The 23005-nt window shown below is 32.9% G+C and overlaps 1 protein-coding gene across 1 annotated transcript; it reads right to left on the reverse strand.

Moving 5' to 3' along the window:
* Positions 1-4614: 4614 nt before the first annotated feature.
* LOC128180199 (uncharacterized) lies at positions 4615-19094 on the reverse strand. Its single transcript, XM_052848116.1, has 10 exons — positions 18994-19094; positions 15852-15979; positions 12700-12758; positions 7911-8136; positions 7681-7797; positions 7484-7568; positions 7224-7309; positions 6688-6725; positions 5866-5934; positions 4615-5756 (listed from the first exon to the last, which is right to left on the reverse strand). Exons 3-9 carry the CDS (start codon positions 12748-12750, stop codon positions 5872-5874), a joined length of 666 nt encoding a protein of 221 aa, XP_052704076.1. The 5' UTR covers positions 12751-12758; positions 15852-15979; positions 18994-19094; the 3' UTR covers positions 4615-5756; positions 5866-5871.
* Between the last annotated feature and the right edge of the window lie 3911 nt (positions 19095-23005).

The raw sequence follows: 23005 nt of genomic DNA on the forward strand, positions 1-23005 counted from the left end.
AAAGTTTCAACTCCGTTGACAAATTGCGATTGTTTTAAGAACGCCTCGTTACGATGTTGATCCATAAACATTTTTCTGTTTACAGGCATATCCTAAATACATGAATCATTTATCCCCACAATCAAGTTACATTTTGTAAGAAAATGAATGAAAAAAAACTTGGTATAACAAAATACAGATATTTTTTATAATTTATGCCTAGATTATGTTTTCATTTCGATATTTATTAGGTGTTAAGGTGTGTTTCAAGTCGTTAGTTTGATTACATAGAAAAAGTAGTGACCTAGATTAGTCATGCGTTAGTTTCACCTCTTGCTGTTATGCAGGAATAACAGCAGATTGCGCAAACATTGTTATATAAAGGAAAACATTTGCAAGTGTAAATATTCACATATATCTGGTGTTATTGAAAATTAAAATCGCTTTTGTCAAAGTATGCCTAGTTAAAATTGGTTATTGTTCATTTCTGAATCTTATAACAAGTCTTGATCAAAATCACAAGCTATATCACAGACCTTTCGTGTTTAGTTCATTCACGGTCAAATTTCTTCTTCTTCTTCTTCTTCTTCTTCTAGTATGAGGTTGACCTCATCAAATGAGTGATAACAACTCCAGTGTGGTTTAAAACAGGATGCTTTCCCTTTTAAAAACTATTAAAAGTATTCACAAGATAGCTGTGTCGTCTACCATGGTTGCAGCTGAGTCAAGGGGACACTGGAAAGTTTTGTCCTGATTTCTTCTATGGTAGGTGCTGCTGTAACTGGCTCTGGTAAAAGATTCCAGTCTGTCACCAATCGCGTGAAAAAGGAATATGTGTAAATTTCTTTACTGGCCCGCTGTTGTCTGAGTCTGTTGTCTGAGTCTGTGACTCCCCTAGTTCGTCTGTCTCCGGGTACTGTCTCTAGGTTTATGTATAGAAGCTGATTTCTGATCTTATAGCATAGGACTACTCTGTAAATGGTGACACCGAGTCCGTGCCATTGAACACCATGGTGAAGGTCAAAGTATGAGGATGAACTGCATTACATATAGATCAAAGGTAAACAGTCTTTATACCGCAAAGTTCAAAGGTTAGCATTAATACCACCATTTCAAATCAGACTGATGAGAATAAATAGGGGGACATATTTAACAGACAGTTTGAAAGTAAGCAAAATTAAAATGTAAAATGTTTCTTCTAAAAAATGCGGTTTTATCTGTATTTTGAAAAAATACCATTAAATTATCTTTTGTAGGTTGTTTGTTAATGGATGCTCCTTTTCTTTTAAAATAGATTTTATTTGAATAATTATTTTTGAAACTATAAATTCAAAAACACATTGCTAGTATTGCAAGACGGTTGATTGCTTCTCATTACTCATCCAAAAGCTGCGACATGATAAAAAACCCGTAGAATTAGAAGAAAAAGGCACTATATACACGTAGTTTAAAATGTACTTCACATCTGAATGCAAGAATTCTCCAAAAATCTGTAAAAGGAGTATTTGTACAACAGTTAAACAGATAGATATTAAACTATAAAACAATAAAATCTGCTTTGTTGTTAGTCCTATTTTGCAAAAATAATGTTTCTAAAACAGTCCCATTTCTTTATATGATTTGAGAAGGTATTTGGTATGGTTTCCTTTTTCTTCAACACCAGTGTGAATAGGTGTTATCAATAAACATATTATCAATATTCTAGTATATATAACTAAAATCAAACTAAAAGTAATCAAACTTAATATAAAGATTAGGGGGAAACCACAACCCGCAAAAACCACACCAAAAACGATTAATTCCTTTGAGAAATACTAACAAATAAACAAATTAAACACCTCCTTGCATGAAATATGTTGTTTAAACTGTAAGTAAAAATCAAAGTACTGAAGTACTGTCGGGAGTTGATTTTATTGATTACTATCAATTCTAAAATCAACGATATGTTATGCAAATTTTAATAATATGAATTCTCGAACTTTTCCGACAAGAATTTCGAGAAAACCCCATATGAATCATGTTGTGTAATATTTAAAGATAGAATGAATTCCATCAAACTGCAGTAATCGAAATGTTTCCAAAAATTGTACACGTCTGGATCCAAGCAATATCAAACTCTAGTCTCGTTCAACCAGACGCTCGACTGTCTCCGTTAATCTCCGATTACCAAGAGAGACTCTCTGCTTGTCGGAGATTTACGAAGACAGCCGAGCGTCTGGTTGAACGAGACGAAATCTAGCGTAGGAATACATGCAACTACAAAAAACAATTGAATTGTTCGTACTAAAGAAAACCTGACTATACTTTTCTTTTGAAAAACAAAGGTACAGCATACAGTACACCGAATTTATCTATTATGTTCAAGATCTACGTCTTGTCAGTGGTGATGATTTGTGCTTAGGTCCAAACACTGTTTCACTTTCGGTTTGGCAGAGTAACTGCATAGGAGAGTTGATTAAAATCAACTCCCAAAAAGAACCAAATAAAATACAACATGCCAAACTTGATTAGATTTAATTTAATTCACCTCTCCTTAATACTTGACTACTTGAAAAAGTTTCATTCATCAACTTTTGCCTGTGCATAATAAGCAATCATTGTCAGCACATGTGATATGGAGAGTGTATGAAGCCGTGTCTTGTTATTCCTGGCATGTCTTCTTCACTCCTCTTCTGTATAAATATCCACCAATGCTCTGCTACAATTAACATATCTATTTCTAACAGGTATATGAAAAAAGCTCATTAAGATTTCTACCAATAAAGAGTCCAACTCGTCCACAAAACGATCAATAATACTTTTATTACAGTCACAAGAAATAGGATGCAGTTGGTACTGGAATTTGTACTAACCAACGTTGGTTAAATAAAATTTGTGTTATAATTAATATGGAATTTCTTGACAAGGATTTTTTGTTATTTAAAAGATTATACTGTGAATATGTGTTATGTATCCCTGACCTTGAGTCATCACTTGTATGAGTAAATTTAAAGACTTTACAGATTTTGAACATTTTTTATAGTTGCATCATCCCTTAATATATGTAGAAATGCAATAGGTAGTATAGATGACATTTGATTGAGTGTAGACAAGGGGGGCAAGTTACATAAAGGACAAAGGTACAGTGTAGATGATATCTAATATAAAGTCTCATTAAAGGGACTTGAGCACGATTTGTGATGTAGGTTTTCTTTTTTTCTTTTTTATGTACAAATTGGTTTACTTACTTGTATTTATAATGACTGACCAAAATTTGAATGTTAGAAGTCAGGCTTCAAGCAAGATACAGAGGTAATAACTCGTTGTTATGTAAACAAATCTCTAGACTTATAATTGTTTACAAATAATGTAAGGTAAAGAAATTAAAATTTATTTTACAAATATAGACTGGCGGCAAACAAGATAAACTGATTCAAGCTGTTTATAAACAATATTATCAATAAAAGGCACCATTCAATTGAAAACTATAGCAATACAGCACACATGTAAACAATAATAAGAATTAAGCTTTGTTTACAAAACAAATAATATCAAACTCTGTTTCTTGTTTGTAACTCGACATTTGATTTTCAAATTTTGAGGAATCATTTACAGTACCAATTTTTACCATTCTAAACATTGAAAATAGAATAATAAAATTTGAAAACTTGGAGTTCAAATCGTATCTAAGTCCCTTTAAGAGATCAATCTAATATTATCTTTTGTTTGCTGGCAAAAATCACATTAAGATTTCCAAAAATCTTTTTCAAAATACATAATAATTCAATGATATTTTTAAAGAATTATATGTATTCAAATATCGTATTGAAACAATAACATTCAAGATTCTTATTCATTCATGAACAAAAATGTTTTAATTAACTTGCACTACTACAAGGAATTACATACTCAAGTTTTAGAAGATGTTTTATTTTTTCAAAATGAATAAGAAATAAAAACCTTCAGAATGTTGGCTACAACACGTCAAAAATTGTGCCCTCTATGACACGACAATGCCCAATAGAGGCAGGGTCATTAATATAAGCTGTATACAATATGAGTACATCGTGACCAGCTAAAGTACATTGTATAGAAGAAAAGAAAAATACTTTTAAAAATAATAATTAATAAAAAAAAAATAGAATCACATTGAATTATTATGAATAAATATTATAAATTACCCCCCCCCCCTAGAAAATCTAACAATATTCCCGAAAATCTATTATTAATTGGATTGAATTAAAACGGAGCAATCCAAGGTAAGTTTATAGGTTTTTGATTCATTTTATGGAATTTATACAAGTACAAAGAGACGTGGTCTGACTTTATCATGAAAGCAAGTAAATGCTATTTTTCTATAAGAATGTAACTTCCTATTCTATTGATACTGTTTTATGGATTAAAATCCATTTTCATATTTGATAAAGCTCACTTAAAATGTGTGTGTGTTTTGTGTGTATTTTCTAAAATACACAATATCCTTGAATCTTCAATGAGGTTATCTATTGTAGAAATAAATGTACTAAAAACCAAATAACATGGATTTAAAAATTTGAAAATATAAGAATTAATTTGAAACTACGTACTTCAGGCACTATAAACAAAACTTTTCAAACAAAATAAAAAAAATGAAATTCATAAATAAAGTACGTCCATTTGAATTGATTTAAAAAAACGCCATAAAACGATTTTTTTAAGGATTAACATTTTAACATCGTGCCATCGTTTTTGCCCTGGTTTCTGTCCTAAATAATTACTGCATTGTCCTACTGGTAACACATTCCTACTCGTCTGGAACAGCTTCCACACTAACTGAGCTGATGGGAGACTTCAACAAGGATTAGCAAGACTCCTGTATTCGTTCTTAATTCATGCGAATTTGTTAAGTTGTATTCAACGGTTATAATTTCTAATACATTGCATAGTTTTCATCTGACTGGTGAGAAATTTGGCTATAAATAATGTCATGTGATATGTAAATGAGAACTGTCAAGCAATTTCATCAGTTGTATATATCCACTATTGTACTAAAGACCATCCACTCATTTTTTTTCATTCATAGCAGAACAAGATTTACTCTAATTGGTCCGAAAAACCATTGATATATTTTTTTAATTATTACAATAAAAACGAGCCAAATTACATGTATTGACTCCAATTAGGCCCCGCCAATTTTTTTTACATCATCGTATGAAAATTATCAAAATCGTGGTAGAAGATAGAAATTTCACAAAAAACATTCATATAAAAGATTTGTTTTCAAATATCAAATTTCTTATTTTCCACATTTATTTGATCGAGATAATTTAATAATAACAATAATATTTCAAAGCTAGCTTAGTGTTTCATAGTTACCTATACCTGTAAACTTTAATTAAAGATTTTGCTGAAGTTAACATACACATGAACAATAAAAAATTATGAGAAGATACAAATCATAACAATGTCCTAAATATAATGATGATAAATGATATTTTTAAAAAAGAGAGAGAAGGCAGGTAATTAATTCTTGCATCTTTTTTTCTTCACATTTTGATTTCACCAAAAACAGTTTCCAGACATTTATATGCTAATAAATAAAGTAAGATGCTATGAATAAATATCTATTTCAAACACACTTGATCGATCTTCTTTATAATAGATGTCCTAAAATCTAAGTCCCTCACATGTACATTGTACGTTGATGCATGTAAAACAAGAAGGTCAATTCACTTCTGTTTATCCGTAGCGACATTCAGATTTTGCATTTTCTTGTCTTTTTGTACGTCTCTACTTCATCTTTTCTTTAAACTTTGTGTCTGCAAAAAAAAAACCTGTGGCATAAATTTTGATAAAAATACTATTCAAACGAACTTCGGAGATAAAATTCATTTTCAAAGCTTTGTAAACATTAAGATTCTCTATTACCCCGTATTATTTGACATCTATGCTAGTAAGTAGAAGACGAACACTAGACCCAGTTTTTTCTGATGTTGTCTGCAAAAGAGCACAAAAAAAAAATAATACAAAAAAAAACAAAATGCAATTTATAAGATATATACTGCATTTTTTTGAATGAGTGATTAGATTTTTAGATCGAGTGAACCATATACTATTTCAGCTATTTGTAAGAAACTACATGTACGTTCTCTTCCAAATCTAAGCATTCCATTTTAAAGATGATTATTCAAGTCATTCATTGAGTTTTGTTTAAAACATATTTATTTGATGAATTATCCAATTAAACCCACTTTTTCACATAACTGTAACCCCCTAAATTGGAATAAACAAAAGAATAAACCCAACTTTAATTTGTAACGACTTTAATTCGCGATTTACCTGGGATTGAAAGAATCATTCATTATTACGAGTGTTGGAAAGTGGGACAAGGGACACCGTTGGAACAAGATCCATGGTCTAGTACGAGGAGATAGACAGAAAAATCTCACACTGAATAAAACGATCTCACACCGATGATCAATGAAAATGCGAGAAAAACTAATCCTTGGCGACTAATTTTCGCAACCAAGCCTTATCTACATCTGTGCTGTTATTAAAGTCATAGGACAAAGACAAGATTGTGGCTAGAAATATTCACGACGACAAGGATGTCGCGAACATAGCGAAAATTTCTGCCACGCGAACGGACCATTTTTCCTCATTTTAGATACATGTAGTACCATACAAATATGTCTTTTTAAAGCAGGACTTTAACATAATCTCTGCTTGTATAATTTGATAACCACTTACTGTAGGTTGACTTGTAAACGAGCAGCATGGGAACTTTTCTAAAATAAACAAAATGTTTTATCAATACGTTGACTTTAAAACAAAAAATAAAATGATACCTTTTGCTTTATGGTCCCTGAATGCTTGTCTTCAGGTTCCTTGCTACTTTTTTTTCAGAAAACGAATCAAAATTTTAATTATCTTATTTAATCTACACATTTGATAAAGATAACTTAAAGTATTAAAGCCCAATTAATTTAAATGATATAAATAATTAACATGCTTTATAGCTTGCTTATATTACAGCACTAACATGACTGTAATAAGGTTTTCCATTTTGTTGATAAATTGTCTGATGTTGTTTACCTTTGTAGAAAATTATCATAGGTAATAAATGAATTGTTCAATTGCTCAAGTTGTATTTGAGAACAAAATGCAGTTTTCGCGTTTATCAATAAAATCATTGCGAGATTTGCAAAAGGTTTGCTTGTACAACTTAGAACATCATTGATTTCATTTAACAAAACCAAATGCATAATAATACATATTATACTTACTTTTATTTCTGAATGCTATTATTATTATTATTATAACAATCAGGAACGAGATCGCATTAACAGCTGCTATTATGGTCGCTGTTTCCCTAAAATTATAAAATAGCGATGTAATTTTATCTTAACATTTTGTCTTGTTTCCTGTATCAAGATAATTTAATCAAAACCTATAATTATGACACAGAAGCATTTAAAGAACTACTTTTTTTGTATTTCTGACAGAAAAGTTTAAAATAATTTACTATATTTTTATCTTATCTTACACAAAGCCAGGTTGATCAGTTGCTGATGAATTTGGCATTGTCGATAAAACCACGCCGTTTGTTACAAGATTATAGCAATCAGGAACTGTAATTTAGATAACGAAACTATGAGCTAACTCTTAAATGAACCGAATTGTCTTAAGACGTAATTTATTTTATTTCTCAGCAATATGTTATATGAACTTCTGTGACCATACATTTGTACGCATCCAATGAGTTATAGATCATTTCACATTTGGGAAACGTATTGTTGCAGGGAGTCGACAGCTGATCTTGAATTACTCCACCATGAACATTAAACTCTGTGCAATGTCCTGTAAAACGTAGAATAAAAAAAATCACTTAAACGATTTCTTATCCAACCCCTTCCCCAATAAGAAATTAAATGAACGTACTTGTCTGTTCTCTGCAATATATTTTGCTTTACCGAAAATTATTCTTGAGGGTGCACACACTTCCACCATTTCATTTCTGAATCCGTTGATAACACAGTGGTACTTAAATTTTTCAACAGAATCACACTTTTGCCTGGATGCTATTCTTTCACAGTTCTTTTTACGGGCAGCAATATCCCACTCTCTCTTCGAAGTTGGACAGGATGTAACAATTTCTACACTGTCGACAGCGTCCTTACAGTATCCACATTCACACATCTATTACAGAACATTGTGTGTATACCAAAGACATGAACGGTAACGATTTTTAAAGACAATATTAATTTAAGAAATAAGTATCATTTCGGGCTTTATAAAGGTTTGATCACGTGACCAACCCGTATTTATATCCCGATGTATATCCAAAATATTATACCTTATTTCCTATATTTACATTTGCTACAAATTATGAAAATAACAATGCTCCATATTTTCTTTTTTTGTGATGACCTAGAAAGCCGCTTCGATTAAGATGACGTAAGAAAAAAATAGTATAACAATGTTTCAAGAATTTGATTATCATGATACTATAGTATATAAATATGACACTACTTTTGACAAGACAACACTTTTTTACTATTATAAGTCAAACAGAAAAGAAAATTCCCTTGTACAATTGAAAAAAAAGATTGAAGCTTGGTGGAATAGTACCACTTCTGTTGAAGTCACAGAGCGGTTGGAAATTTGAAAACAAGGCGATTGTTAGTTGACTTAAAGTCTACGTAGGCATTTTCAGGGGAACCTCTATCGCAGAATCACATTCAAGAACATAATGATTTTCCTCCGACGTTATAGAGGAAAGCAATTTTAACTTCTTTTTATGGAAAAAAACGAACGAAGAAGCACAAGGAGTTACATTTGACCGTAAATGGACTAAACACGAAAGGTCTGTGATACTGCGTTTGCGGTTTTGCTCGAGGCTTGTTATACGAGTCAGAAAAGAATTTAAAGTTTCAACTCCGTTGACAAATTGCGATTGTTTTAAGAACGCCTCGTTACGATGTTGATCCATAAACATTTTTCTGTTTACAGGCATATCCTAAATACATGAATCATTTATCCCCACAATCAAGTTACATTTTGTAAGAAAATGAATGAAAAAAAACTTGGTATAACAAAATACAGATATTTTTTATAATTTATGCCTAGATTATGTTTTCATTTCGATATTTATTAGGTGTTAAGGTGTGTTTCAAGTCGTTAGTTTGATTACATAGAAAAAGTAGTGACCTAGATTAGTCATGCGTTAGTTTCACCTCTTGCTGTTATGCAGGAATAACAGCAGATTGCGCAAACATTGTTATATAAAGGAAAACATTTGCAAGTGTAAATATTCACATATATCTGGTGTTATTGAAAATTAAAATCGCTTTTGTCAAAGTATGCCTAGTTAAAATTGGTTATTGTTCATTTCTGAATCTTATAACAAGTCTTGATCAAAATCACAAGCTATATCACAGACCTTTCGTGTTTAGTTCATTCACGGTCAAATTTCTTCTTCTTCTTCTTCTTCTTCTAGTATGAGGTTGACCTCATCAAATGAGTGATAACAACTCCAGTGTGGTTTAAAACAGGATGCTTTCCCTTTTAAAAACTATTAAAAGTATTCACAAGATAGCTGTGTCGTCTACCATGGTTGCAGCTGAGTCAAGGGGACACTGGAAAGTTTTGTCCTGATTTCTTCTATGGTAGGTGCTGCTGTAACTGGCTCTGGTAAAAGATTCCAGTCTGTCACCAATCGCGTGAAAAAGGAATATGTGTAAATTTCTTTACTGGCCCGCTGTTGTCTGAGTCTGTGACTCCCCTAGTTCGTCTGTCTCCGGGTACTGTCTCTAGGTTTATGTATAGAAGCTGATTTCTGATCTTATAGCATAGGACTACTCTGTAAATGGTTCTCCTATGCTGGAGGAAATCCCGTTCAAGTTGGTGAAAGAGTCTGGTTACATACCCGAAGGCGGTGTCACGATAGTTGTTGTATACGAACCTGGTCACTCCTCGTTGTACCTGCTCAACTTCTCTGTTGAGTGTGGCTTGGTTGGAATGCTGTTGCCTTTGCTGATGGTGTGCATTGGTCCAGGTTACGTCTCAGAAAGCCTAGTTTTCTTGTAGCTTTGCCTATGGTGGTATGAATATGGATCGTCCACTGAAGATCCTGGGATATGGTTACACCAAGATACTTTCCACTCTCCACAACTTCCAGCTGATGTCCGTGCAGGGTATAGGATGTTTACAATGGTTGTCTCTTGTTCGAGATCCGGATAATGGCCAACTTTTCTAGGTGGAAACTCATCTGCCACTTGTGTTCCCATCCTTCAAAGACAGTGAAATCTTCCTGTAGTTTGGCTGCATCTCTCTGGCTTCGGATCTGTCAATAGACCAGCAAACAGTCTAGCATCTAAGTTAGTACACTCTGGAAGGTAGTTTATGTAGGTAAGCAACAAAAGTGGTCTTGGGACCTTACATTGTGGCACTCCGGAGAGGACGTCAAGGGATGAGGATGTATGAACATCCAGGAGTAAAGCTTAGGTTCTCTGCCTCAGGAAGCCCTATATCTTACAAGGATGTACCAGCTCTTCTTAGATTAAAGAAGATACTAGATGAATGGCGCAGAGCAAATATCGTTTCTATTCACAAGAAAGGGAAGAAACATTAGCCATCAAACTACAGGCCTGTGTCCCAAACATGAATAGCCTGAAAGCTACTGGAACACATGGTACATAGTATAGTTATGTATCACTTCTATCGACAAAACATCCTCTGTGGTGAGCAACATGGCTTCCGAGTGCGCCGCTCATGTGAGACCCAATTGATGATTACGTTCGGCCAAATTGCCAGGAACATGGATCAGGGGCATTAAACAGACATTAAACTCCTGGGTTTCTCCAAGGCGTTTGAATTTCATCTGGTCCGGTGGCTTAAAATTGGCATTGTCCCCTTAGCAGCTTAAATACTCATGGATAGTGATGTTGCTCAATGTAGGATAGGTCAGCCAAAGCGCTTAGGTCCTCTCGGATGCACACCGATCGAAACTGTTCATTCAGGATGGCGGCTTTGCTGGCAGTGTCGCCATGGAGGAATCCGTCTTATGACTTGAATGTCACTATCTGAGATAAGTCCTGCTACCTGGTTTTGATGTATGACCAAAACCGTTTTAATTTGATGCGTAGCTCATTACTTACAACATCCTCCTGATAAGCCCTGTGTGCTCTTCTGGATTCTCTCTGTAGCTGCCCTTTGAGTGTCTTTAAACGGTTTATATCTCTTGGGTCCTTACTGTGCTTAACTCGGATGTGGGCTTTCTGTTTCCTGATGCTAAGGCGTCTCAGTTTAGAAGTCATTCAGGGATATGTGTGCTTAGACGATGAGCTGAGTTGGTACATTGTGTATCACTATTTCCACCTTGAGCATTATGCAACCCCACATGCTATTGACGTCTTCATAGCTAGTATTCGTGTTCGCACGTTGATGTTTTTGGGTTCTTTGTTGATGAACGAGAAGAAGATGATGCTATTGGTTCCTCCTCAATTCTGGTGTATGAAAGGCTGCTGTTACTAGCATCACTTGATACTGATAGTAACAATACTGAGAAGGTATTCCTTTCAGTGGATTCGCTTAAATCTAATAAAACGGTTAAATGATTTTGGGAATGACAAACTATACAAGGGAAACGTGTTGGCTAGAAATGAATATTTCTTAGAGTCTATCCCTGTACATGACGCATGATACAGATGATTACGTTCTTCACATACAATGGCTCTTTGTTCCCAGTCGCACGATTTATTTCACAAAGGACAGGAAAAGCTAGAGGTAGTATGGCCTATGTTTGTTTTGATACCGCCTATAACAGTTACTCTGGAATTTTACAAACCGCATTTGACTAAATTTTCCTCTGTTGTGATGAGTTTTCATGCCAGTTATATATGCAGGTGGTTGCACTAATGCAGCTGGGTTGTTGGAGCGCGTAGGAGTAGTCCCTGTGCACTTAGGGTGTGATTCTTGGGGCAATACAATGTTGTACTTACCACAGAGGTCATAAAACATAATACAAGCAAAAGATGGTTCATAATAATGCTTAACCGGAAGTAGGAAGTATTTAATTGTCGATCACAATTTAATTTGTGAATATCCTGGCGATGGTACACGTAATACTCATAATAGTGGAGTGTAAGGAATGAAGATTTGGCAGTCTTTCTCAAAAGCTTGATCACAAGGGATCATCCAGCAAATGTGAAATTTATAAAAAAAAAAATTCGAGGTTGCTAAGAGAAAGCGTCCCGTTTTACGATATGCATGCGCAATCCTTTTTCTGTCCGTAAAAGAAATCTCCACATTGTCCGATAAAATCATTATGCTATGGAATCTGGTTCTGAGATTGAATTTCCTCTGAAATACCTAAGTAGACTCTATTTCACCTAGCTCTATTTTTTTTTTCAATTGTACAAGTGAAGATTTTTTTTCTGTTTCACTTTTCAAAAGTAGTGTCATAATTTTTTTTATTAGTTAATCAAATACTTATTTTTTGTAACTTCATGTTAATCGAAGCAGCTTTAAGGTCATCACAAAAAGGAAAGTATGGGGCAATATTATCGTCATAATTTGCAACAAATGTAAATATAAGAAATAAGGTATCATTTTGAATGTAAATCGGGATATAAAAACGTGTTGGTACGGGATCAAACCTTCCATAAAGCCCTTCAGTCTTTATGTGAGTTGATCACGTGACCAACCCGTATATATATCCCAATATACATCCAAATATGATAGCTTATTTTTTAAATATACCTGATATTGCAGCAAAATCAGAACGAGAATACTGTAGAAACCCTTGTCCATTTATTATCCTATGATAGAAGAAACAAACAAGAGTTTAAAACCCCTTACTTTTTATCTATTTAATGCAGCATTTTTAAAAAAAATTCGATACCTTCGTAAAGATCAAGGATTAAAAGGTCTAGGTGGTCGTGGTTTTATTTTTTATACATTATTCAAAAAAACATTTTCTATACGTTCGTAAAACGCGTCTCTGTTTTAATGGAGATCAGGGATTAAGAGGGCTGGGTGGTCGTGGCTTTTTTTTTTAAACTAAAGTCATTGGACAAAAGTATACTCAGTAAAAATATTCTTCTGATTTTAATATTAGTTGTCTTACCTTAATATTTTGTGAGATTGCCCTTCATTGTAATAATTGTGGCATATAGCTGGCGAACTTAATCTACCGATAGGTTTTGTCAGAAACGTGTCACTTCCGGATCAGCTGATCTTTAGAATCGATGGTGTTTCTTTAAGACTGCAGGTGTCTTTTAAGTTTTAACCAAATATTGTCAATGATATTAATATCAGGAGACTGGGCTGGCCATGATGTAGTGTTGATATTATTTTCTTCCATTTTGGCACTGAGTAATCGCGATCTATGAACGGGGGCATTGTCATCTTAAAACACATAATTTCCATGAGGAAAATGTCGAACAATAACGGGCCACAAATTGTTTTCTAATATATCAATATATTTATTCAGAGTTAATATGTCCGTTAACACTAGTCTATGTTCCAACGCCTTCGTAACAAAAACAGCACCAGATCATAACAGACAGTTTGCTCTTCTATGGCGCGCAAACGAGATGGGGGTTGTCAACTTTGTCGGTCTTTCGCCAGATATATACGCGGTTGCTATTACTAATCTCTACCTGACATTTATCACTGAATATCCAATTCTTCCAGTGATCATCAACAGTCCAGATTTTTCTTTCTCTGCACCAAGAAACGCGTTTTTTCCTGTTACATACTCTGACGATCATCTCCTTTTTCTGCACCCGTTTATTTTATCTCATTTCAAATAATTTTCTCCTGACAGTCTTTGAGCAAAAAGTAAAATCCTTTGCATCATTTATTTCACTTGTTATATTATCCAGTGTCCCTCTCCTGTTACTGTTCATGATTCTTGAAAGATGGACCTTATCATGCATGGAGAACTTCAGCTTCCGCCCAGATCGATGCCTGTTTTCCACACTTCCATGAGCTTCAAATTTTTTAATAATGCTAACAATAGTAGTCTTAGGCATTCCAAACAACCTCCACATTTCTGCCTTATTCTTCTCTGTTTTGTACTCTTCTATAACTTTCATTCTTACTACCACCGGAAATTTCTCTAACTTACGAGGGGGCATTTCCCCGAGCTTTGTTTATAGAATATTTTGACAGCCGACAAAAATTGTAAACTCTGACGTTATCTAAAAACTATGACGTATTTATGGGAAGAAATTCCGAACCCGACGTGCTTTCTATAAATAGCGCAATACAAAATAGCCGCGACGAATTTACAACATCAAAGGCATTTTGACGCCAGCGACGAATACTTTTGTCCAATGACTGTACATGTATAATAACCCTCCTTTGAAGAGCTTTTATAAAGGTAAAGGAAGACATTCAAAGGACTATATATGATAACGGCCTAAAATGGCCCCCTAAAATGAACATCATCATTTTACTATCTTTCTTTGTTTTCTTAGTAAAGATATGTATGTGATGTGTTTACATGATATTCATTTTGGTTCAAGTACCCACAATTTAGAAATATGACATTGTAAAGACAACCTTTTCCCGCCATTTTTGCATTTTTAGCGTAAAACAGCTTGTTTTCAAGCAGTTTTTCCTTCCGAAAACATAGAGCGCATTCTTGAACAAATAAAATATTTTAATCAGAGATGTATCTAGCCAAGACTAATAAGTGACAAAAAAAGTTTCCTTGTTCAAGCATGCGCTCTATATATCCCATTCGTAAATAGATAAGAAAAATGTCAATTTTTGGCTGATTTTGATTGAATTATAGAAATGGCGTCACTCATGACGTCATATACTGCCAGTGAGTGCAATTAAGTCAAATAAATAGATGAAAAATATATTTTATATCAACTCTTCTAAAAAATTAGTTAACATTTCATTGTACCCGAAACACTTAAAAAATGGCGAATTATGGGGGCCAAATTTAACTCTTATCATATATAGTTCTTTCAAAGCTGAAATATTAGGAATTTTTCATTACTTAATGAAGGCCAATGGCTAAAAATATCATATCTTCTTAAATTACAGGGAAGATCTGGTGGATAATTCGTTGACCCCCGCACCCCCCCCCCCCCATACCCTGTCACAAGATTTGGTCTTAGTCGACCGTAGAAAACTTTTCTAATTCCATAACAACATGACTTTTCTAACTTTAGAAATGGATCCTAATGTAAATAAACCCCTCCATATACACTCAACAGAGGGATGGATGTTCTGTGAAATTGCCGGGGGGGGGGGGGGGTAAAAGTTTGGTTGTTCAATTCTTTTATTTTGGTAATGTAAATGAGATAAAGAGCAAAATTTTAAAAAAAATATTATTGTGGCGGTATTAAACTTGTTGAGAAATCAACTATTGTTCTATTGGTATACGAATTGAATAAAATAAAACCAAAATACTAGTATTTAATTAGCTGTTCTAAATACGGTACAGAATACTGGTGCAAATAATATAAATATCATTTCATTTTTGCGAAGTACGTACACAAAGGAATTGAAAAAAAAGTTGTTGTTTGAAATATTGTCAGGTTTGCTCATCTAAATAATACAATTAATTTTATGTGCACTGAAATATGATTTTAGTGTCATATGATCAAGACATGTGAAGCCTGGGGAATGTTCAGCTGATTTGATTACGTATTGACCAAATACTTACACCCACTAAGTATTTTCTCTTTAATTAATGATAACCTAGATTATAAAAGTCATTCAGAAAACTTACAAGACTGAATTCTACAAGATGCAGTAAAACAACCTGTAGGTATTTCTTCGATTATTTAAACTGCTTTCAATTGAATTGTATAGTTAATTTAATGTCAACTCTAATTTAAGGAGCTTTCAAAAATGGTCACGGTCAGTTATAGCTGTCTTTTTTGTACCTTTATTTGATGTTGATTTTGCGTGGATTGATCGATCTAAACTACAGCACAATATGACCTCTTTCTGCAATAATCGCCACCTACATGTAAGTATATTCATATCCTGTAAGAAACTCCAAAGACACCAACTGCAAAGAAAGCATTTTACTATTTACACTTAATTATCTCTCTCATTCTCTCTCTCGGTAAAATATTGTGTAAGCAAAACAATGCATTTTACTATAAAGGCATTTAAAAAAGTTTAACATGTCAGACACAACTACATTGTGTAGATTTCAACTTTTCTATTTTGTATATGAATCAACATTCTGAACAGAGAATTAAATAGTTAGTGGATATAAATATACGGAAATAAAAAGTTTTTACTCTTTCGTAGGTCCATGTAAGCAAATGGTTCACACTCTTATTCATACATTCAACGACCTTTGATGTTTAAAAGTCTATATTTCTGTTGACAAATTTCGCAATTCGACTTTCCTGAGACAAGCATCAGACAAGAGACCCATGATCCTGGGCAATATATTTTTGGTTATAAACAATGGAAAGAAAGAGATAGTAGGATTGGCAGATGTGACTATGTTTTGAGAGATACATATTATGAAATTTGTGAAATATCTATGGACAGGGTATTCATGTCGGGTGAATTATTAGAGTGGTAATCATGTACGAATAAAAGTGTGTCATTAGCTTTTGTGGGGGATGGGGATTCAACAGTATACAATTCATCCAACAAAGTATAAAAAGAAGTCGGAAATGTAGTTAAAGACTTGCTTCATAACAAGAGAACAAAAGGGACGAAGGTCTACAAATAAAAAAAGTGCGTAACATCAATTAGGTGATATTCAAAGATATCTCATCAGGTGACCTTAAAAGTGATTTCAGAGGATATCTCATCAAGTGATATTTAAAGAGGTCTCACAAGAAATCTCATCAGGTGACAATAATTCTGATAAACGTTAAATATAAAATCTTAGTTTTTTACTCTGAGTTTGAAATGTAATTACCTTAAAAACACGGAGATAGTTTGAATTTCAACAACGATCGGGAAATTTATATAAAATTGAAACTTAATGGGGTGTTGAGTGCGATCGATTTGAAGATACATGTATTTTTAATAAAGCATATTGATTTATCATTCACATAAAAAGCTTGCATTGTATATGAAATTCTGGATGAAAGATATTTTATTGAAGAGTGTATAATCGATAGCTTTCAAGCATACTAAAATATATTAACACTTTTGAGATTTTATAGAAATGCTGATGATGTGTTGAAACATGAAATGAAATATAAATGGCAAATAGTATGACAAACCTTGTTATTATAATAGTCCTGGGAATAGTTAAATTATTTTTAACGTCTGGCGCCTTTGAATAAAAGGTATTTTATTAAAATAAACGTGTCGGACGACACGTTTGTGTATATGTCAACTCTTAAAGTTTGTTTACACAGATGAGTCAAAATCAATTTTTGAAATACTTAATAAATGTAAATATACAGAATAGAAATGTTGCCTTTTACGCTCTAGTAGGTATAATACACGCAAGGAAAGAAGTAAGCAAATATCATTATTCGTTGTTTATTATTTTGTCAAACAATACAATATATATTAAGAATACCAACAATTTTACATGTAAAGAAAGGGGAAAAAAGATCTTAACCCTTTGTTTAGCCACCTCCTGATAGGGTCACGGGAACTTTACTTTGTACATTGTATACAACGACCTTTGATGTTCGAAGCCCAGTTTTTCTTTGTGAGAAAATTCTTTGTGCAATTCGGATGTCAATAGCGTTAGACAAGAAGTTCATGCCCCTGCACATTACACATGTATTTCTTTGGGTATGATCGATGTAAAAGAGAAAGATACATGTGGTAGGTTAGATAGATATAAACATTATTTGGGATACACATGTAAAACAATTTGTGAAATATCTACAGAGGGGCATTACTATATATAAGTTATTATATATTCATACATTGTGATCACTCTAATAATTCGTCCGACTGTGCATCTTAGGATAAAATTATAATTCATAGATCCATTGTCGGACGAATAATTGAGTGTTTATCATGTATAAATAAAAGTCCATGTCATTAGTTAATATGGTAGATTGAAGAGCTTACAATTTATTTTACAAATTAAAAAAAGAATTTGGAAATGTAGTTGACGATATCCTTCATACATGTAAAAATACACACACACATGAATATTTAAATATTTTTTAAAGCGTCAATGTAATATAATCACCAATCGATCCTTCCCTGATGTTAATCAAAAAAAAAACCCACACTAGTATTGAATTTTATAACTTTGGTAAAGCCTTCCTTGCTAGTCTGTTAACTTTCAGTACGATCAATTTGAAAATATTTATAAGAAACATATCAATTAATCATTTGCACAAAAATCTTGTATTGTTATTGAAAGACTGGATGAAAACCATTTTCTTGAAGATTGTATTCAAATTAATCGACGGTGTTTATGAAATCTAAAATATATTCAAACTTATGATATGTCATAGAAATTCTGACGATGTGTTGCATTATTAAACAACATTTGATTAAAGGAGAACTTATATGATAAACCAAAATGGAGCATGATAATGAAAAACTAACACAAAGCATAATCTTATCAATTCTTTTGTGTAGCACTGTTTTTTAATCATATGCTTTAGCATTGAATTTTTAATAAACAAAGTATTGTTGATCTGACCTTGGGTTGTTTCTTTAAATAAAAACCCGAAAGCGAGAGTTTCGATTTTCTGAATGTTCAATGTTTTGTTCAATATCTAATTATAATATTACCTCATAATCGTATGGTTTGAATTATCGAATTCCCTGAGTTTATGACCACACATGAAAGGTAATCGAAATACTGTTATCCATTTGTTATATAGACTAACAATTTAATTCCTTCAAAAATTTAAAAAAAGCTTGTAAACAAATATTGCTCTGAAATAAAAACCAAACCATGAATTCAATTATCAGAAGTTTCTTCTGTGCTCTTCGAAAATTACAACGCCACATGATACCATGTCTAATCAATATTATTTTTTTAAGTTTTGTCTTTCATTCTCTTGCAACGTACTTGAATTTAAAATAAAGGCAATCTAAATAGTAAAACATTAATAATTTAACACATACCTTCAATATGTTCTCAGAATTGTTGTAGGGAATTTTATCAAAATATCGAATTCCCACCACCTTGTTCAGTCTAAAAAAAAGGTTTCCGTTTGACAGTCAATAGATTGCAACACTTTTTATTTGAAGTTTAAAAAATCCCTCTAAAAATCGATGCAGTGGTGTAATGTTTAAGAACTACATATATATGCATATTAACCTTTCGATGTATAAATGCCTTCTTTGCTTAAACATGGAACTCGATGGGTAAATTGTGCTTTGTTGTTCTCAATATAATGTTTAACTAGAATATTGTCTATCGAGTTATGAAGGATCATTTATTACTCCTCTCCTTTAATTTAAATAGGTAATTATATTCCACAGTTCGCATTATAATTTAACGATGGAAGGAAAAGAAAACGTTTGCTTCAATAATCACATATACAACCCCTAACGCCGGGTGGTCGCAAAAGAGTATAGAGGAGTCGATTTTCTCCGCTTCGGAGACGAGAGGAATTTAGGTCATTTTTTGGTAGATATTTATAACAAGTATTTGCCAAAAAAAATATTACGCACGGAAGACAGCGATGGTCAAACTTTGTGTTGCTCATTAGTCCGAGTGTGCTATGCGTCTAGTAGATGACTCTCTGTGTAACTATTACGTATAGCGAAAGATTTTATTTTGACTCAGTTTTTTTTTTATTTGAAGTTGTGCAATTTGTAGTACCTTGTAACATTGGCGATTTGCCTGCATACAGCCAAGACTTTTACTTTCAGCAAAGCCGGGCTTGAAATTATCCGAAGAGCTGTAATGACTTTTGAATCGTTCATTGGTCTTTTTGTACTCTTCGCGTTGAATTTGCGTGATTTTTTAAATTGAGCGAATCTATTGAAGCCACATAGAGAGCATGGACTTGAACGGGCTGACTTCAAAACTGCCAAGCAGCGACAGTTTAATCAATAACATGGTAACTTTCACACATAAGGAAAGTGAACTGTTCCTTCTGTGTAACGTTTTGACAAGTAATCGTACCTATAGTACTTTAATAACTGTTTATGATTAATTGATAAAAAAAATCATAGGTAAATATAAATATAATATTTATAGTTAAAGGGGCATGGTCACGATTTTGGTCAAATTCTTTTTCTCAATTTTTGGGAGTTGATTTTAATCAACTCTCCTATGCACTTACTCGGGCAAACCGAAAGTGAAACAGTGTTTGGACCTAAGTACAAATCAATACCGCTGACAACACTTAGTTCCTGAAAATAATCGATGAATTCAGATGCAATGTATTTGAAGCATTGTTTTTCAAGAAAACATATTTATTGATACTATGAATATAGTAAGATTTTAAATGGTACAAATAGTGTAGATATTTTTTGAAGTCGTATGTATTCATACGCTAGACTTCAATGTACTAGTCTCGTTCAACCAGACGCTCGGATGTCTCCGTTAATATCCCATAAAACATGTCAGAGATAAACGGAGACAGTAGAGCATTTGGTTGAACAAAACTAGAGTTCAATCTTGCCTGGATCTATACAATTTCTCAGGAATATTTCGATTACTGATACTACTTGCCATGCAAAATCACATATCGCTGATTTTGAAATAAATGATAATCGATAAAATCAACTCCTGTCAGTACTTCAGTACTTTGATTATTATTTACAATGCTTTAGAAATGATAATGGAAGTTCAGTGTAAAATTAACAAACAATATTTTCTACTCCTTTGTACGTTCCGTTATCCGAAAAACGCCCCCCCCCGCCCACGTTACCGTTACATCTGAATATAAAATGCCCCGGTCATTTATTTTTCCTAAAATTTGTTCCGATTTGATTATTGCACTTACAAGGTTGAACATTTATTTGTTCGATTGACTGTTCCAACAGTTTGTAATCCAAAGAAAGTCATATATTTTACGAATCAAGAAATCTGTGTTTGAGACAACTAGACGCATAGAGCACTAGGACTAATGACCATCACAAAGTTTGACTATCGCTGTCTTCTTTGCGGTATATATTTTTTTGAAAGACTTATTTTATAGACCCACAAAAGACGAAAACTAAATTCCTCCCATTTCCGAAGCGGAGATAATTGACTCTCCCATACTTTTTGTCGACTCCCCTGTATTAGGGGTTGTATGCAGTAATAATGCTAATCAAGAGGGCTGGATGGTTCTGACCATTTTTATACTACAATGATCTCCTTGAGAAGAAGTACTTCGTTTAAAGATATAGACAAACTTATAATTTCTAAAGCTAAATTTATAGCGAATTTTACTTTTCTGAACACTTCACTTCATCCTAAAATAATCATATCTTCTGTTTTTAGGTAAATCTTGTCGCTATTTTGTTGACCACTCAGACTCCTTAAAATATATCTCATTGTGAAATTACATTAAGGTTTATACCAAAAATTTCTTATCGAACTATACACGAACTTTTAAACAATGCTTAGAATTAATAAGGTCAACAAATTTAAATATATCTTGATTTATTTGTGTCCGAATCTGACGTAAAACATGAGAATATTTGAGTCATAACAAAAATAGCACGAGTTTGTGCAATACATATATACAGTTGTATATAAAGCCAATTTAATAGCACACGTCTGCACCTATAAGCAGGCGTTAACAAAATAAAACCAATTATTATGACAAACATGATGCAATGACGTCAAAATGAAAATTGAAAAAATACTAAAAAATGAGTCCATGAGAATGGATTTCTCAACAAGAACGGCTTGTTCTGATGATTTTAATACATTTAACATTTAATTGTGCCATCGTTGTTATCATATTGGTTTCTGTCCTGAAAAAATACAGTGTTTCCGGGACATTCAAACATGAAGGAAATTCCAAAAGAACATTTATAGAACTAATGATATTTCCCGGGAACGGGGAGATATGCGTTGTCTGGTGCGTCTTAACAAGGGTCAGTCACGAGGGGTGCCGCGGTCAGCGGAGAACTGGGCGTGGTGGACTCTATTAGAACGATTTCAAGTTGCTTTAATATTGATCCAAAGATATTTATTCTCATTTCATGATTTCAAAATTTAGACACTGTTTTAACCATTTATTATTCTTATATCTCTTTTTTTAAAATAAAGATATTGTCTTGTCATTGATGTCCTCAAATTGGACAATTCTTGGATTTATAATTATTTTTACATTTTCCTTAATCTATCAATATTTTACTACGACATAGCCCTCATGTGCAAGAAAAGATAATTAAAAGCAAAGCAAATATCTCTACAAAAAATCAAACATTTTTTATAGTCTGCAGAGCTCTACTTACCTGGTGGCAGAGAATAGCTGACAGTGGCCTGGTTGATGGCTAGAGAATCATCAAACACAGCCAGGGGACCCACGATGATGGAGCTTTCTCCATTTACAATCGCTTTATGAGCGTTTTCGATTAGAATTCGACAGATGAATTCTTGTAATGTGGGATCTTGAGCACCCTTGAATTGTAGGATGAAGCTGATCTTATCCTACCCATCCTCTTCCCATATATATATATATATATATATATATATATATATATATATATATATATATATATATATATATATATATATATCTATATATATCTATATATTTATATTAACACATTTTGGAGAGGTTTTTAAGGCTTTGCCTGTTGCCTTATCAATTTGATTACTCAATAAAATATGTTTAAAATTAACTATATATATACTGAAAGATAGCAAATCAGATAGAAATAAGGTTGGTGAAAAAACTTATTTTCAGTCAAATGATTCAAGATATGTCGAGTGGAAATGTACTAAAGCAATTGTAGCACAATTTTTGTAAAATCGTTAGATTTCTAACAAATTGCAAAATTGAACTTTTTTTTTACTCAAATTATTAATTATGTGGTGAGTGGAAAAGTATTAATTGTTATATCACAAAATTTGAGAAATCATTAGATTTTAGCAAATTGCAAAACGATTTGAGTCTGTAAAGTTCAAATAACGCACGTAGACTCTCTGTGGTAGGAGGAGCGGATGTGGTGGTGAAATCTG

This window comes from Crassostrea angulata, chromosome 4 (assembly GCF_025612915.1).
Source record: "Crassostrea angulata isolate pt1a10 chromosome 4, ASM2561291v2, whole genome shotgun sequence".
NCBI classification, from domain to species: domain Eukaryota; kingdom Metazoa; phylum Mollusca; class Bivalvia; order Ostreida; family Ostreidae; genus Magallana; species Magallana angulata.